The 16,465-nt window shown below is 50.0% G+C and overlaps 1 protein-coding gene across 1 annotated transcript in view; it reads right to left on the bottom strand.

The window, feature by feature from the left end:
• LOC140429466 (aminopeptidase Q-like) overlaps window positions 1–16,465 on the bottom strand; it is a 246,262-nt gene that overhangs the window by 90,246 nt on the left and 139,551 nt on the right. Inside the window, exon 10 of the mRNA XM_072516494.1 lies at window positions 9,415–9,575. Coding sequence (XP_072372595.1) covers window positions 9,415–9,575 — 161 coding nt within the window. The remainder of the gene's footprint in view (window positions 1–9,414; window positions 9,576–16,465) is intronic.

Here is a 16,465-nt window from a genome sequence, read left to right as displayed (position 1 = left end):
CTGGGAAGGGGGCGGTCGCGGGGTGCGGCGGTGGCAGGAAGGGGTTGGGTGATTGGTGTCGGGGTGGTGTGTGTGTTGCCGGCGGGCGCCAGATCTCGCAGAGAGACCGTGTCGTGTCGGCCGTCGGGGTACTCCACGTAGGCGTACTGCGGGTTCGCGTGAAGGAGGTGAACCCTTTCGACCAACGGGTCCGACTTGTGCGCCCGCACGTGCTTTCGGAGCAAGATGGGTCCTGGGGCCGCCAGCCAGGTCGGCAGCGACGTTCCAGAGGAGGACTTCCTGGGGAAGACAAGGAGGCGCTCATGAGGCGTTTGATTAGTGCTAGTACACAGTAGTGACCGGATGGAGTGGAGGGCGTCCGGAAGGACCTCCTGCCACCGGGAAACTGGGAGGTCCCTGGACCGTGGGGCCAGTAGGACGGTCTTCCAGACCGTGCCGTTCTCCCTCTCTACTTGCCTGTTCCCCCGGGGGTTGTAGCTGGTCGTCGTGCTCGAGGCTATCCCGTTGCTGAGCAGGAACTGGCGCAGCTCGTCACTCATGAAAGAGGACCCCCTGTCGCTGTGGACGTATGCGGGGCAACCGAACAGTGTGAATATGGTGTTCAGGGCTTTAATGACTGTGGCCGTGGTCATGTCAGAACAGGGGATAGCGAATGGGAAGCGGGAGTACTCGTCCACCACATTAAGGAAGTATATATTGCGGTTGGTGGAGGGGAGGGGTCCTTTGAAGTCCAGACTAAGGCGTTCAAAGGGGAGGGAAGCCTTAATCAGGTGCGCACCATCCGGCCTGAAAAAATGCGGTTTGCACTCTGCGCAGATGTGGCAGTTCCTTGTGACTGTACGGACCTCCTCTAAGGAGTATGGGAGGTTGCGGGACTTGATAAAGTGGAAAAACCGAGTGACCCCCGGGTGGCAGAGGTCCTCGTGGAGGGTTTGGAGGCGGTTAATTTGTGCGTTGGCACATGTGCCGCGGGATAGGGCATCGGACGGCTCGTTCAGCTTTCCGGGACGATACAAGATCTCGTAGTTGAAGGTGGAGAGCTCGATCCTCCACCTTAAGATCTTGTCGTTTTTGATTTTGCCCCGCTGTGCATTAACGAACATGAAGGCTACCGACCGTTGGTCGGTGAGGAGAGTGAATCTCCTGCCGGCCAGGTAATGCCTCCAATGTCGCACAGCTTCCACTATGGCTTGGGCTTCCTTTTCCACTGAGGAGTGGCGGATTTCTGAAGCGTGGAGGGTACGGGAGAAAAAGGCCACGGGTCTGCCCGCTTGGTTAAGGGTGGCCGCTAGAGCTACTTCGGAGGCGTCGCTCTCGACCTGGAAGGGGAGGGACTCGTCGATGGCGCGCATCGTGGCCTTTGCGATATCCGCTTTGATGCGGCTGAAGGCCTGGCAAGCCTCTGCCGACAGAGGGAAGGTCGTGGTCTGTATTAGAGGGCGGGCCTTGTCTGCGTACTGGGGGACCCACTGGGCGTAGTATGAAAAGAACCCCAGGCAGCGTTTCAGGGCTTTTGAGCGTGCGGGAGGGGAAATTCCATGAGTGCGCGCATACGTTCGGGGTCGGGGCCTATTATCCCATTGCGCACTACGTAGCCCAGGATGGTTAGCCGGTTGGTGCTAAAAACGCACTTGTCCTCGTTGTACGTGAGGTTCAAGGCTTTAGCGGTCTGGAGGAATTTTTGGAGGTTGGCGTCGTGGTCCTGCTGGTCGTGGCCGCAGATGGTTACATTGTCGAGATACGGGAGCGTGGTCCGCAACCCGTGTTGATCACCCATTCGGTCCATCTCTCGTTGGAAGACCGAGACCCCGTTTGTGACGCCAAATGGGACCCTTAGGAAATGGTATAATCGCCCGTCTGCCTCGAAGGCTGTGTACTTGCGGTCACTTGGGCGGATGGGGAGCTTGATGGTAGGCGGACTTGAGGTCCACGGTGGAGAAGACTTTATATTGGGCAATCCGATTGACCATGTCGGATATGCGGGGGAGAGGGTACGCGTCTAGTTGTGTGTACCTGTTGATGGTCTGGCTATAGTCTATGACCATCCTTTGCTTCTCCCCTGTCTTCACTACTACCACCTGTGCTCTCCAGGGACTATTGCTGGCCTGGATTATGCCTTCCTTTAGTAGCCGCTGGACTTCGGACCGAATGAAGGTCCGGTCCTGGGCGCTGTACCGTCTGCTCCTAGTGGCGACGGGTTTGCAATCCGGGGTGAGGTTCGCTAACAAGGACGGGGGTTGCACCTTGAGGGTTGCGAGGCCGCAGATAGTGAGTGGGGGTATTGGGCCGCCGAATTTGAAGGTAAGGCTCTGTAGATTGCACTGGAAGTCTAATCCCAGTAATGTGGGGGTGCAGAGTTGGGGAAGGACGTGGAGCCTGTAGTTTTTGAACTCCCTCCCCTGCACCGTTAGGGTAACTATGCAGAAACCTTTGATCTGTACGGAGTGGGATCCTGCAGCTAGGGAAATCTTTTGTGCGCTGGGATAGGTGGTCAAGGAACAGCGTCTTACCGTGTTGGGGTGGATAAAGCTCTCCGTGCTCCCGGAGTCGACTAGGCATGGTGTCTCGTGCCCGTTTATCAGCACCGTTGTCGTCGTCGTCTGGAGTGTCCGGGGCCGAGCTTGGTCCAGCGTTATTGAAGCGAGACGTGGTTGTAGTAGTGGAGCGTCTTCTTCGAACCCCGTGGAGCCGTCGACACTGGGGTCCGTTGTTGCCGTCCAAGATGGCGTCGGGGATGAACAAAATGGCTGCCCCCATGCATCGCACATGGCTGGGGGGTCACAAGATGGCGGCGGGGGTGGACAAAATGGCCGCCCCAATGCGTCGTACAGGTCTGGGGTGGTCCAAGATGGTGGCGCCCTTCCTCCCCTCGTGGTGGCCGGGACCCAAAATGGCGGCGTCTGCGGGTCGCACATGGGGCGCTGGGGGGGTTGGGGAGCGTTAGGAATGCGCGGGGCTCCCTCATCTCTGGGGACAGCGGTGGTCGGGACCCAAATTGGTAGCGCCGGCGGGTCATACGTGGGGCGCGGGGGGGGGGGGGTTTGGGGGGCGTTAGAGCCGCGCAGAACTCCCTCTTCTCCGGGGAGAGCGGTGGTCGGGACCCAAAGTGGCAGCGCCGGTGGGTCATACATGGGGCGCGGGGGGAGGGGTTGGGGAGCGTAAGCGGCGTGCAGGGCTCCCTGTTCTCCCGGGACCGCGGTGGTCGGGACCCAGAGTGGCTGCGCCTGCGGGTCGTACATGGGGCGCTGGGGAGGGTTGGGGAGCTTAAGCGGCGTGCAGGGCTCCCTGTTCTCCCGGGACAGCGGCGACCTGGCGGGACCGGCACACAACCGCGAAATGGCCCCTTTTCCCGCAGCTCTTGCAGATTGCTGCGCGGGCCGGGCAGCCCTGCCGGGGGTGTTTCGTCTGGCTGCAGAAATAGCAGCGGGCGCCCTCGGTGCGACTTGGTGTTTGGACCGCGCAAGCCTGTGGGGTGTCCGGGGGGGGGGGGGGGTGGGTTTGTCGCGACGGGTACGTACGGAGCCCAATGGGCTGCCGCGCGGTCGGGGCCGTAGGCACGGGTATTACGCGCGGCCACGTCTAGGGAGGCTGCTAGGGCCCGTGCCACTGAGAGTCCTAGCGACTCTTTTTCTAGAAGTCTTTGGCGGATTTGGGAGGAGTTCATACCTGCCACAAAAGCATCGCGCATTAACATGTCCGTGTGTTCATTTGCGTTCACCGACGGGCAGCTGCAGGCTCGTCCCAAAATTAGTAGCGCGGCGTAGAATTCATCTATCGATTCTCCGGGACTTTGCCGTCTCGTTGCGAGTTGATAGCGAGCGTAGATCTGGTTTACTGGGCGGACATAGAGACTTTTCAGTGCTGCGAACACCGTCTAGAAATCCTCTGCGTCTTCGATGAAAGAGAAAATCTCCGTGCTTAACCTCGAGTGCAGGAACTGTAGTTTTTCGTCTTCTGTGACCCGGCCGGTGGCCGTTCTGAGGTAGGCCTCGAAACAAGTCTGCCAATGCTTGAAAGCTGCTGCCGTGTTCACTGCGTGGGGGCTGACCCTCAGGCATTCCGGGATGATCCTGAGCTCCATAGTCCTTTTTAGGAATAAACGTCCAACCAGGACCCGGGATCGGTCAGCCAATGACATCATGGCTTCACAGTCCCACATGACCCCTAATGCATACTACCACACAAGGTCCCCAATTCTGTAACATATTTTTACAGAATTCAGCTGGGAATCCATCTGGACCCAGGGCCTTCCCAGACTGCATAAAACCCACTCACCCTCTCACTTCTCCCAGTCCAATCAGAACACCCAATCCCTGCACCTTCCCCTTATCCACCAGTGGAAAATCCAGGCCTTTAAAGAACCACCTCATGCCCAAATCTCCCCCCCCCCCTCCCCCTCCCCCTTACCCCACCCTCCTCCCCCTTACCCCAACCTCCTCCCCCACACACAAACAAGAGTTCTTTCACCATCGCTGACACCTTTAAGTACTTGGGGCACGACCGATCCATTTTAGGATCAAGAATCATATTAAAATCCCCCCTAATTAATCTATGTGTATCCAGATCCAGGACCTTCGCAGCATCCTTTTCATAAAATTGACATCATCCTAGTATGGGCCATAAATATTCATCAACACCACAGGCACAGCTTTCAACCTCCCACTCATCATTACAAATCAACCCCCTGGATCCCCAAAGGCACCTTTTTACTAATCACCACCGCAACACCTTTCATCTTCATATCTAACCCTGAATGAAACATCTGCTCCACCCATCCTTTCCTCATTCTAGTCTGATCCACAACCTTCAAAGTGTATCTTACATAAACACCACAATTGCCATTAAACTCTTTAAGTGGGCAAAAATCTGGGACAGCTTGCGCGTCCACCCCCTCCCCAAACAATTCCCCTCCCTCCCGGAGTTCCACACCCCCCGTGAATCCCACCCCCGCCGGTTGCCAAATTCTCCGACACCGGATATTCGGCAGAGGCGGGAATCGCGCCGCACCGGTCGGCGGCCCCCCCCCCCCCGGCGATTCTTCGGCCTGCAATGGGCTGAGGACCCGCTGCTGGAATGCCTGTCCCGCCGGCGTGAACCACCTTTCTTACCGGCTGGACAAGGCAGCGGGAGCAGGCTCCGGGGTCCCTGGGGGGGGGGGGGGGGCGCGGGGCAATCTGGCCCCAGGGGATGCCCCCACGGTGGCCTGGCGATCGGGGCCCACCGATCGGCGGACGGGCCTGTGCCGTGGGGGCACTCTTTTCCCTTCGCCTCGGCCACAGTTTTCACCATGGCCGATGCGGAAGGGACACCCCCCTCCCTGCGCATGCGCGGGGATGACGTCAGCGGCCGCTGACGCTCCCGTGCATGCGTGGACTTCTGCCGGCCAGCGAAGACCTTTCGGCCCCGGCTGGTGTGGCGCCAAAGGTCATTCCCGCCGGCCGGCGGTGCGCCAACCACTTTGGCGCGGGCCTAGCCCCTCAAGGTGAGGGCTTGGCCCGTAAAGGTGCGGATTTCTCCACACCTTTGGAGCGGCCCGATGCCGGAGTGGTTCCCGCCACTCCATCCCGCCGGGACCCCCCGCCCCGCCGGGTAGGGGAGAATCCCGCCACTCCAGTCCATTATGCATACAAACCAAATCAAAATCCCATGTCCTCAAACATCCTCCAATCCATGGTCCCTTAGAAAGCTGCTCACCTCCTCCGGCATGTCGAAATAGTGCTCCTGTCCCCCATGCGTGACCCATAGATGTGCTGGGTACAAAACCCTAAACTACACTTTGTTCCTGTAGAGGGCCGCCTTGACCCTATTAAATCCGAGCCCGCAATTTGGCCAACTCCACTCCCAGGCCCTGCTAGATACGGACTGTATGGCCTTCCCAGGTGCACTCTCATGCCAACTTTTCCCACTTCAGAATCTTCTCCTTATCCAAGTACCAGTGCAGTCTCAGAATGATCACTCTCTGCAGCTCTCCTGCCTTCGGCCTCCTCTGCAGCAGCCTGTGTATCCGATCCACTTCAGGAGGGTGGTCAAGGACACCCTCCCCCACCAACTGCTCAAACATCTTGGCCACATACTTCTTGGCCTGTGTTCCCTCGATCCCTTCAGGCAGCCCCAAGTTCCTCAGGTTCTGCCTCCTCGAACGGTTCATCGAACTTCTTCCTCAATTTTTTTTGACCCTCCGTCATCATCAGCATTTCAGCCTCCAATGAGGCAATATGATCCTCATGGTCAGCCATCGCCTTCTTCACCATCTGGATCGACACATTCTGTGCCCCAAGCTTCTGCTCCACTCTCTCCAGGGCAGCCTGAATCAGCCCAGCTACCTTGACCAGATTCCCTAAAACTGCCTTCCTTTGCTGTTTTAACTTGGCCCCCAGGAATACCACCAACTGCTCAGTTGGCCATTGTGCGGGCAACAAATCCATTGGTCCCTCCGCCATCTTTTCCCCAGCTACGCCATGTGAGTCCTCTTGGTCCGAATGGTGCCCCTTATTTGTCTCACATCTTGCTTGGTAGCCCTTTGACATTACCCACTGAAGGAGAATACCTTAGTGTTTGATATTCTCATTTTATTCCACCTCCCAAAGTCCTGGAAAACGGGTTCAAAGGACCAAATAATTCAATCTCAGGCAGGAGTCGCCTTATGTGCAACTGCCAACTCCATGGCCACCACTGGAAGTTCCCCATATGGAATATAGTGAGCAGTTTTGGCAGCCATATCTAAGGAAGGATGTGCTGGCCTTGGAGGGAATCCAGAAGAAGTTCACAAGAATGATCCTGGAATGAAGGGCTTGTCATAGGAGGAGCGGTTGAGGACTCTGGATCTGTACTCAATGGAGTTTAGAATGGGGGATCTCATTGAAACAGACAGAATACTGAGAGCCATAGATAGAGTGGACATGGAGAAGATGTTTCCACTAGTTGGAGAGACTAGAACCCGAGGACACAATCTGAGACTGAAGGGACGATCCTTTAAAACAGATGAGGAGGAATTTCTTCAGCCAAACGGTGGTGAATCTGTGGAACTCATTGCCGCAGAAGGCTGTGGCGGCCAGGTCACTGAGTGTCTTTGAGACATAGATAGATAGGTTCTTGATTAATAAGGGGATCAGGGGTTATGGGGAGAATGCAAGAGAAAGGGGATGAGAAACAAATCTGCCATGATTGAATGGCTGAGTAGACTCAATGGGCTGAATGGCTTAATTCTGCTCGTATATCTTATGGTCTAAATTGGCAGGGTTGCTGAGTGGCAACACTGAGAAACAAATGAGAGAATACTTACGCTTCTGCTCCATAATTACCCAGAGGACAAATAGTTGAATTCCAGCTTTGCATATACAATACTCATTCTAAATGTGGACATAGGATTTAATGTTGACAAGAAGTTAGCAGAAAAAATGAGACAGAAATATAACAATCATATACAAACTGGAAGTGTGTACAGAATATTTTCATTCAGACATTTAGAACATAGAACATAGAACAATACAGCGCAGTACAGGCCCTTCGGCCCACGATGTTGCACCGAAACAAAAGCCATCTAACCTACACTATGCCATTATCATCCATATGTTTATCCAATAAACTTTTAAATGCCCTCAATGTTGGCGAGTTCACTACTGTAGCAGGTAGGGCATTCCACGGCCTCACTACTCTTTGCGTAAAGAACCTACCTCTGACCTCTGTCCTATATCTATTACCCCTCAGTTTAAAGCTATGTCCCCTCGTGCCAGCCATTTCCATCCGCGGGAGAAGGCTCTCACTGTCCACCCTATCTAACACCCTGATCATTTTGTATGCCTCTATTAAGTCTCCTCTTAACCTTCTTCTCTCCAACGAAAACAACCTCAAGTCCATCAGCCTTTCCTCATAAGATTTTCCCTCCATACCAGGCAACATCCTGGTAAATCTCCTCTGCACCCGCTCCAAAGCCTCCACGTCCTTCCTATAATGCGGTGACCAGAACTGTACGCAATACTCCAAAAGCGGCTGTACCAGAGTTCTGTACAGCTGCAACATGACCTCCTGACTCCGGAACTCAATCCCTCTACCAATAAAGGCCAACACTCCATAGGCCTTCTTCACAACCCTATCAACCTGGGTGGCAACTTTCAGGGATCTATGTACATGGACACCTAGATCCCTCTGCTCATCCACACTTCCAAGAAATTTACATTAGCCAAATATTCCGCATTCCTGTTATTCCTTCCAAAGTGAATCACCTCACACTTCTCTACATTAAACTCCATTTGCCACCTCTCAGCCCAGCTCTGCAGCTTATCTATATCCCTCTGTATCCTGCTACATCCTTCCACACTATTGACAACACCACCGACTTTAGTATCGTCTGCAAATTTACTCACCCACCCTTCTGCGCCTTCCTCTAGGTCATTGATAAAAATGACAAACAGCAACGGCCCCAGAACAGATCCTTGTGGTACTTCACTTGTAACTGAATATATATAGATATATTGATAGGCAGAGAAGATTAATTTATCTACGGGATAATGTTTGATAATGTTTGATAATATTTGGGTAATGATAGGAGCAAGGATCATGGTAATAATTTTATTCTCCCTTGATTTTGTTTTCCTTCTTCAGACTATTCTAATACTGCATCAACTGTTATTTGCTGCATTGGAGTTAGATCTATAAAGTACACATTATTTGTGAACGATTATATGGACATAAATAATTTTACTTTTCTCCAGTCCTCTGGAATCACATCAGTGCCATGTCTTGGTTGCATTACTAGCTAATGGTCTTATGTGGTTTGAGAAGGGATCTCTCCCAGGTCAGTTTTCCTTATTTCAATCCTTTACATAAACCAAAATTTCTGGAATGAAGTTTGAACTGTGATGTGATGGTGACAAAATGTATTGAAGCAGAAAGTCAAGGAATGGTAGGATGTGGGTTCACACATGTGATTTACCTTCACATGTTGAATTTCCAACCTCAGTCATGGTATTAAGAGAAGAAGATCAAATTAAACAGATGATTCGCCCAAAGTCAGCTCACCTGCTGGTTGGTCTCAGAATGGCAGAGTATAGGAACATAGGGATTAGGAACAGGAGTAGGACGTTTCAGGCTGAGGTTTAATATTAGATTCTTTAATGAGTCTTTTTGACCTCAGATTATGTCAAGAATGAAAGCTTCAGAAAGTGACAGAAATTAAGGATTTTCAATTTAACAGCAAGAGAAGTGTCTTATCCAATAATGTTTCAGAACAATGATCAAGCTGTAGCCTAGTAAAAAGAATGCAAAAGCATTGAAATAAATACCCCAATAGTATACACACATATTTAGGGACATGAATAATTTTGCTTTTTGATTGATAGGAGTTCAAGTTACTTACCTATCACTGATGAGAAAGAAGAACGCTCAACAACATTAAAAAAAATGGATTATACATACGTTGAAATTCTGTTTTCTGCTGATTTTGCATAAGGTTCCTGTGTTATGATGCCTCTCAATGTATTAACTCTTATAACAGGCACTCCTTTCTGCATTGTCCATGGGTCCATGATGGATTTTATTGATGCTGGCAGTTTAATAGCATCCTGACTATCTATAGCCTAGTGAAGCAGAAGTTATCAATTAGTAATTCATTAATTATGCTTCTACTGACTCATATTTTCCAGTAATCAATTGTTGAGTGGCCCTTACTAAACTCATAATCAATATCATCAAACACCACTCAGATAGTGTGAAAGGCATCTGTAAAAACCATTATGACTGACAAACAATAAATTATAGAATAAAATAAACTCGAGCCAACTTTGAATTACTTACTTAAACTGTGAATAATCAATCCTTAAGCATTAATTCTGCATTGTATCCAGTTAAACAAAAAGTATGATTTCCATTCTGTCACAAGAATGAAATGTAACTCTAGTATGAATACCATGAGGCTAAATAGGAATGCCTTAAAAACTAATTTTAAAAAGCTGAAGTCTGTTCAGGGTCTTTAATGAGATTGAAAGAAAGGAAAAAAATGCAACCAGTTTGTTATAATGAGTAAAAGCATTTGCCGACTTGAGGAATTTGAATCTCAAATATATCCAAATGTTGCAAAAGGTTTTGATTAAAGCATTAATATTTTTGTATGACCAAGTCTTTGGAATACGGTTCTTATAAGTAACTTGTGTAAACTGTGTCTACTTGCTATGGAATTTAGGGATTCTGGTTTGACATATTTGTTCTATACTGATATGATGGCTTCCCATTTGAGATCCTAAAATGTAGATGATGGCTTCATTGTTAGTAATCTAGATTAGTCTTAATAAAAGGTATCAGGCAGATTATTGCACTATATTAGGAGATTTACTGGACTAAACTCAAATATTATGGAAGTTTAGATATCATAGAATCACTACAGTGCAGAAGGAGGCCATTCAGCCCATCGAGTTTGCACTGACCCTTTGAATGAGCACTCTATGCATTTCCACCCCCCCGCCCACCCTGACCTGTCCCCGTAACTTCATAACCTAACTAGCACATCCCTAGATACCAAGGGGCAATTTAGCGTGCCCAATACACCTAACCTGATTGTCTGATTGTCTTCATTTCCATGCCTGTGTCATTATTTCCCCTCTTTAATGTCTTATGCATTGCAAGTCTTTTCTCTCCTAATATATGACTCTTTTTCTCGTTATTCCATTAACACCAGGAATTTATTTATTTTCCTTGTTTCTCTTTCTGCTCTTATCTGGCCCACTCACTCCCCCTCTCCTTGTTCACCTCTCTTTGTGTTTCTGTCTGCCAATTTAGTTTTCCTTCCGCAGCATCATGTCTATCTCAATTACATCAGCACTCTCATATCAAAGTTACGGGTAGAGAACAGTCGTGCAGCTATTTTAGAACAGCTCGGGCGGGTGTGCTGCTAATGGTAAAATCTTCAGCAATATCGCCAGGGTCTTGCAGGACCACAGCCGTGACCCTTGGCTCCGCCACCTTTCTGACACCCGTTTCATAAAGGCGTCAGGACTCCAGCAAGTTAAATTCGCAGATATATTTATTAAATAAACTAATGTTTACAAGAGGGCCAGTTAAACCTCACTGGGTCCTTTCTCTCTGTCGGTCGGTTCCAGACTGGCCAACCTTTTCACACTGCCCCACCCCCCGCCCGAAGAAGACGACAAAGTCAAAAACATCGACTTGGCGGATGAAGAAAGGAAGAAGACAAAGAAACTGGTGTTGCTCCCGCAGCGAACAGGCGATGAAGATGTTTGGGCTCAGATCAGTCCCCGTTGAGAAGAGGGATCAGGTCGCACAATGTGTAGCATACCGGAGAGCGACGTTTATGTCGGGTACACCTGGTCAGAGAAATCTGGAGGTGGTGGAGCCACAGGTTTGGCATCGGAAACTGCAGAGGACTGTGTTTCCATATCGGGATCAGAGAACAGGTTATCTGGCATGTCAGCATTGTCATGATATCCATATTAACATATCATGGTGCAATCACACACACACACTGATGGACAGGTTGACGGACCAATCAACACACACACAACATCACAGCCAATCACCAGTGAGAGCACACGCACTATAAAACGGGGAACACCACAGTTCCCGCTCATTGCAGCAGGAGATAGCTCAGAGCACAGAGCTCACAGCGTGCCACTCAGACATACACCATGTGCTGAGTGCCTCTCTAAGATAGTGCTAGGGCTGGGTCCACAGGTTAACTGGTGAAGTACGAACCACAGCCAGAAGTTAGCAGTTGTTATTATACAGAATAATAAAACAGAGTTGTACCATCTACAACCGTGTTGGTTCGTTTGTATATCGGAACACCCAACACGACAAGCATCACGAGGAGATAGGATGCAATAGGTTGCACGGGCCGTAGAGCTGGAGGATCCAGGGCCGATCCAATCCGGGGTAGCACCCTAACCATCAACCTCCTAACGAGGAGGTGATCGAGGTGCCATTGTATTAATTGCTCTCGGACACGAACCTGGTATGACACAGGACCTGATTGTCGGACAACAACTCCAGGAAGCCAGCAGGAGCCGTCAACAAAGTTACGAACGAAGATTACTGTGTTAGGTGCGAAGCGCAAAGAAGATGAGGTCGAGTTGGACCATACCCTTGTAATTCTTGGGAACAGCGCACCTCCATGTTTATGTCGGGAAATAATGGGCTGCACACTAGCATAATGGCTTCACAGCGCCAGGGTTTCAGGTTCGATTCCTGGCTTGGGTCACTGTCTGTGCGGAGTCTGCATGTTTTCCCCTTGTCTGCGTGGGTTTCCTCCGGGTGCTCCAGTTTCCTCCCACAATTCCCGAAAGATGTGCTGTTAGGTCATTTGGACATTCTGAATTCTCCCTCTGTGTACCCGAACAGGCACCGGAATATGTCGATTAGGGCCATTTCTCAGTAACTTCATTGCAGTGTTAATGTCAGCCTACTTGTGACAATAAAGATTATTATTATTATTATTATTATTATTAATATAAAAGAAGGTCAGCCGTGTGAGTAGCCAGCGGCCCATCAACATTTTGGCCGCGGATACTCCAGTTACAGCATGAGGAGTAGTCCTGTATGCAAACAGGAAATGTGCCAGCCTGGTAGCCATCAAACCACTAGTCTGCTACTTCAGACGCTGCTTCTGCCAGGCCATTTGATGCCGAGTGATAATGGGCTGTGCAGACATGACGAATACCATTTGTTATCGCAAAAGCAGTCAACACCTCGCTTGTAAAGAGCCCAAACATCTTCATCATCTGGTCGCTGCGGGAGCAACACCAGTTTCTTTGTCTTCTTCCCTTCTTCTTCATCCGCTTGTTATCAGTGACAAGTACCTCCCGTGATTCCCATGAGTCAAAAAAGAGACACGCAGTTGTTCTGTAGTCACGCAGAACGTGATGGACATCGTTTTGTGTACCTCCAACCACTTGGAGTGTGCAGCTACCAGGATGAGAAACATCAAGCCTAAAAAAGAACTGGCATAGTCCGCATGGATGTGAGCCCAGGGACCTCTGGGCCATTCCCAGGGGTGCAGGGGCACTGTTGTCGGCAACTTCTGGTGTCCATGACTGAAGGGGCAACTCTGGACTATTGCTTCCAGATCACCATCTAGCCCCGGCCACCAGACATAACTCCTGGCCAACATTTTCACCTTGGAGATGCTTGGGTGACCCCCATGAGGAACCTTCAGAACTAAAGTCTGTCCTTTCTCACAGACGATGACCCTGGTGCCCCAGACAAGGATACCCTCTTCAATGATCAGTTCTGACATCTCCGAGGAAAAGGCCTTCAACTCCTATGGAATGTGTCGTGATTTACTGCCATACAAAACTAAATGACGCACCTTTGCCACCATAGGGTGAGTCTGTGTCCACTCACGGATGCAGGAAGCTGTCACCGATAGGGTGTCAAAAAAATTAAGATGTGGAGATGCCGGCATTGGACTGGGGTGAGCACAGTACGAAGTCTTACAACACCAGGTTAAAGTCCAACAGGTTTGTTTCGATGTCACTAGCTTTTGGAGCGCTGCTCCTTCCTCAGGTGAATGAAGAGGTATGTTCCAGAAACAATTTACGCAAAGAGTAGTGAGGCCGTGGAATGCCCTACCTGCAACAGTAGTGAACTCACCAACATTGAGGGCATTTAAAAGTTTATTGGATAAACATATGGATGATAATGGCATAGTGTAGGTTAGATGGCTTTTGTTTCGGTGCAACATCGTGGGCCGAAGGGCCTGTACTGCGCTGTATCGTTCTATGTTCTATGTTGTATGCTCCAACTGCTCCAAGGGCAGCACGGTAGCATTGTGGATAGCACAATTGCTTCACAGCTCCAGGGTCCCAGGTTCGATTCCTGGCTTGGGTCACTGTCTGTGCGGAGTCTGCACATCCTCCCCGTGTGTGCGTGGGTTTCCTCCGGGTGCTCCGGTTTCCTCCCACAGTCCAAAGATGTGCAGGTTAGGTGGATTGGCCATGATAAATTGCCCTAAGTGTCCAAAATTGCCCTTAGTGTTGGGTGGAGTTACTGGGTTGTGGGGATAGGGTGGAGGTGTTGACCTTGGGTAGAGTGCTCGTTCCAAGAGCCGGTGCAGACTCGATGGGCCAAATGGCCTCCTTCTGCACTGTAAATTCTGTGATAATCTGTGAAACTTCATCTGCCACCGGCTCTACCAATACCCGTGGCAGAGGTAGATGACTCAATGCATCTGCATTCGGTATCTGGGTTCCCGGACGGTGCTCAAAAGTGTACTGTTAGGCGACCAAATATAAGGCCCATCGCTGAATCCAGGCAGAAGCAATTGGGGGGGGGGGGGGGGGCATGTCTTCACAGAATAAATCGAGGAGTGGCTCTTGATCCGTGATCACCAAGAAATGGTAGCCGTAAATATACTGATGAAAGCGTTTAACACCAAACAAACAAAGAACAAAGAAGAAAGAACAAAGAACAAAGAAATGTACAGCACAGGAACAGGCCCTTCGGCCCTCCAAGCCCGTGCCGACCATACTGCCCGACTAAACTACAATCTTCTACACTTCCTGGGTCCGTATCCTTCTATTCCCATCCTATTCATATATTTGTCAAGATGCCCCTTAAATGTCCCTATCGTCCCTGCCTCCACTACCTCCTCCGGTAGTGAGTTCCAGGCACCCACTACCCTCTGCGTAAAAAACTTGCCTCGTACATCTACTCTAAACTTTGCCCCTCTCACCTTAAACCTATGCCCCCTAGTAATTGACCCCTCTACCCTGGGGAAAAGCCTCTGACTATCCACTCTGTCTATGCCCCTCATAATTTTGTATACCTCTATCAGGTCGCCCCTCAACCTCCTTCGTTCCAGTGAGAACAAACCGAGTTTATTCAATCGCTCCTCATAGCTTATGCCCTCCATACCAGGCAACATTCTGGTAAATCTCTTCTGCACCCTCTCTAAAGCCTCCACATCCTTCTGGTAGTGTGGCGACCAGAATTGAACACTATACTCCAAGTGTGGCCTAACTAAGGTTCTATACAGCTGCAACATGACTTGCCAATTCTTATACTCAATGCCCCGGCCAATGAAGGCAAGCATGCCGTATGCCTTCTTGACTACCTTCTCCACCTGTGTAGCCCCTTTCAGTGATCTGTGGACCTGTACTCCTAGATCTCTTTGACTTTCAATACTCTTGAGGGTTCTACCATTCACTGTATATTCCCTACCTGCATTAGCCCTTCCAAAATGCATTACCTCACATTTGTCCAGGTTAAACTCCATCTGCCATCTCTCCGCCCAAGTCTCCAGACAATCTAAATCCTGCTGTATCCTCAGACAGTCCTCATCGCTATCCGCAATTCCACCAACCTTTGTGTCGTCTGCAAACTTACTAATCAGACCAGTTACATTTTCCTCCAAATCATTTATATATACTACAAAGAGCAAAGGTCCCAGCACTGATCCCTGTGGAACACCACTGGTCACAGCCCTCCAATTAGAAAAGCATCCCTCCATTGCTACCCTCTGCCTTCTATGGCCTAGCCAGTTCTGTATCCACCTTGCCAGTTCACCCCTGATCCCGTGTGACTTCACCTTTTGTACCAGTCTACCATGAGGGACCTTGTCAAAGGCCTTACTGAAGTCCATATAGACAACATCTACTGCCCTACCTGCATCAATCATCTTAGTGACCTCCTCGAAAAACTCTATCAAGTTAGTGAGACACGACCTCCCCTTCACAAAACCGTGCTGCCTCTCACTAATACGTCCATTTGCTTCCAAATGGGAGTAGATCCTGTCTCGAAGAATTCTCTCCAGTAATTTCCCTACCACTGAAGTAAGGCTCACCGGCCTGTAGTTCCCGGGATTATCCCTGCCACCCTTCTTAAACAGAGGAACAACATTGGCTATTCTCCAGTCCTCCGGGACATCCCCTGAAGACAGCGAGGATCCAAAGATTTCTGTCAAGGCCTCAGCAATTTCCTCTCCAGCCTCCTTCAGTATTCTGGGGTAGATCCCATCCGGCCCTGGGGACTTATCTACCTTAATATTTTTTAAGACACCCAACACCTCGTCTTTTTGGATCACAATGTGACCCAGGCTATCTACACCCCCTTCTCCAGACTCAACATCTACCAATTCCTTCTCTTTGGTGAATACTGATGCAAAGTATTCATTTAGTACCTCGCCCATTTCCTCTGGCTCCACACATAGATTCCCTTGCCTATCCTTCAGTGGGCCAACCCTTTCCCTGGCTACCCTCTTACTTTTTATGTAAGTGTAAAAAGCCTTGGGATTTTCCTTAACCCTATTTGCCAATGCCTTTTCATGACCCCTTCTAGCCCTCCTGACTCCTTGCTTAAGTTCCTTCCTACTTTCCTTATATGCCACACAGGCTTCGTCTGTTCCCAGCCTTTTAGCCCTGACAAATGCCTCCTTTTTCTTTTTGACGAGGCCTACAATATCACTCGTCATCCAAGGTTCCCGAAAATTGCCGTATTTATCTTTCTTCCTCACAGGAAC

The sequence above is a fragment of the Scyliorhinus torazame genome, chromosome 9 (genome assembly GCF_047496885.1).
Source record: "Scyliorhinus torazame isolate Kashiwa2021f chromosome 9, sScyTor2.1, whole genome shotgun sequence".
Classification (NCBI taxonomy): domain Eukaryota; kingdom Metazoa; phylum Chordata; class Chondrichthyes; order Carcharhiniformes; family Scyliorhinidae; genus Scyliorhinus; species Scyliorhinus torazame.
The sequence above is the reverse complement of the archived record's forward strand: the minus strand, read 5'-3'. Positions and strand labels throughout refer to the sequence as shown.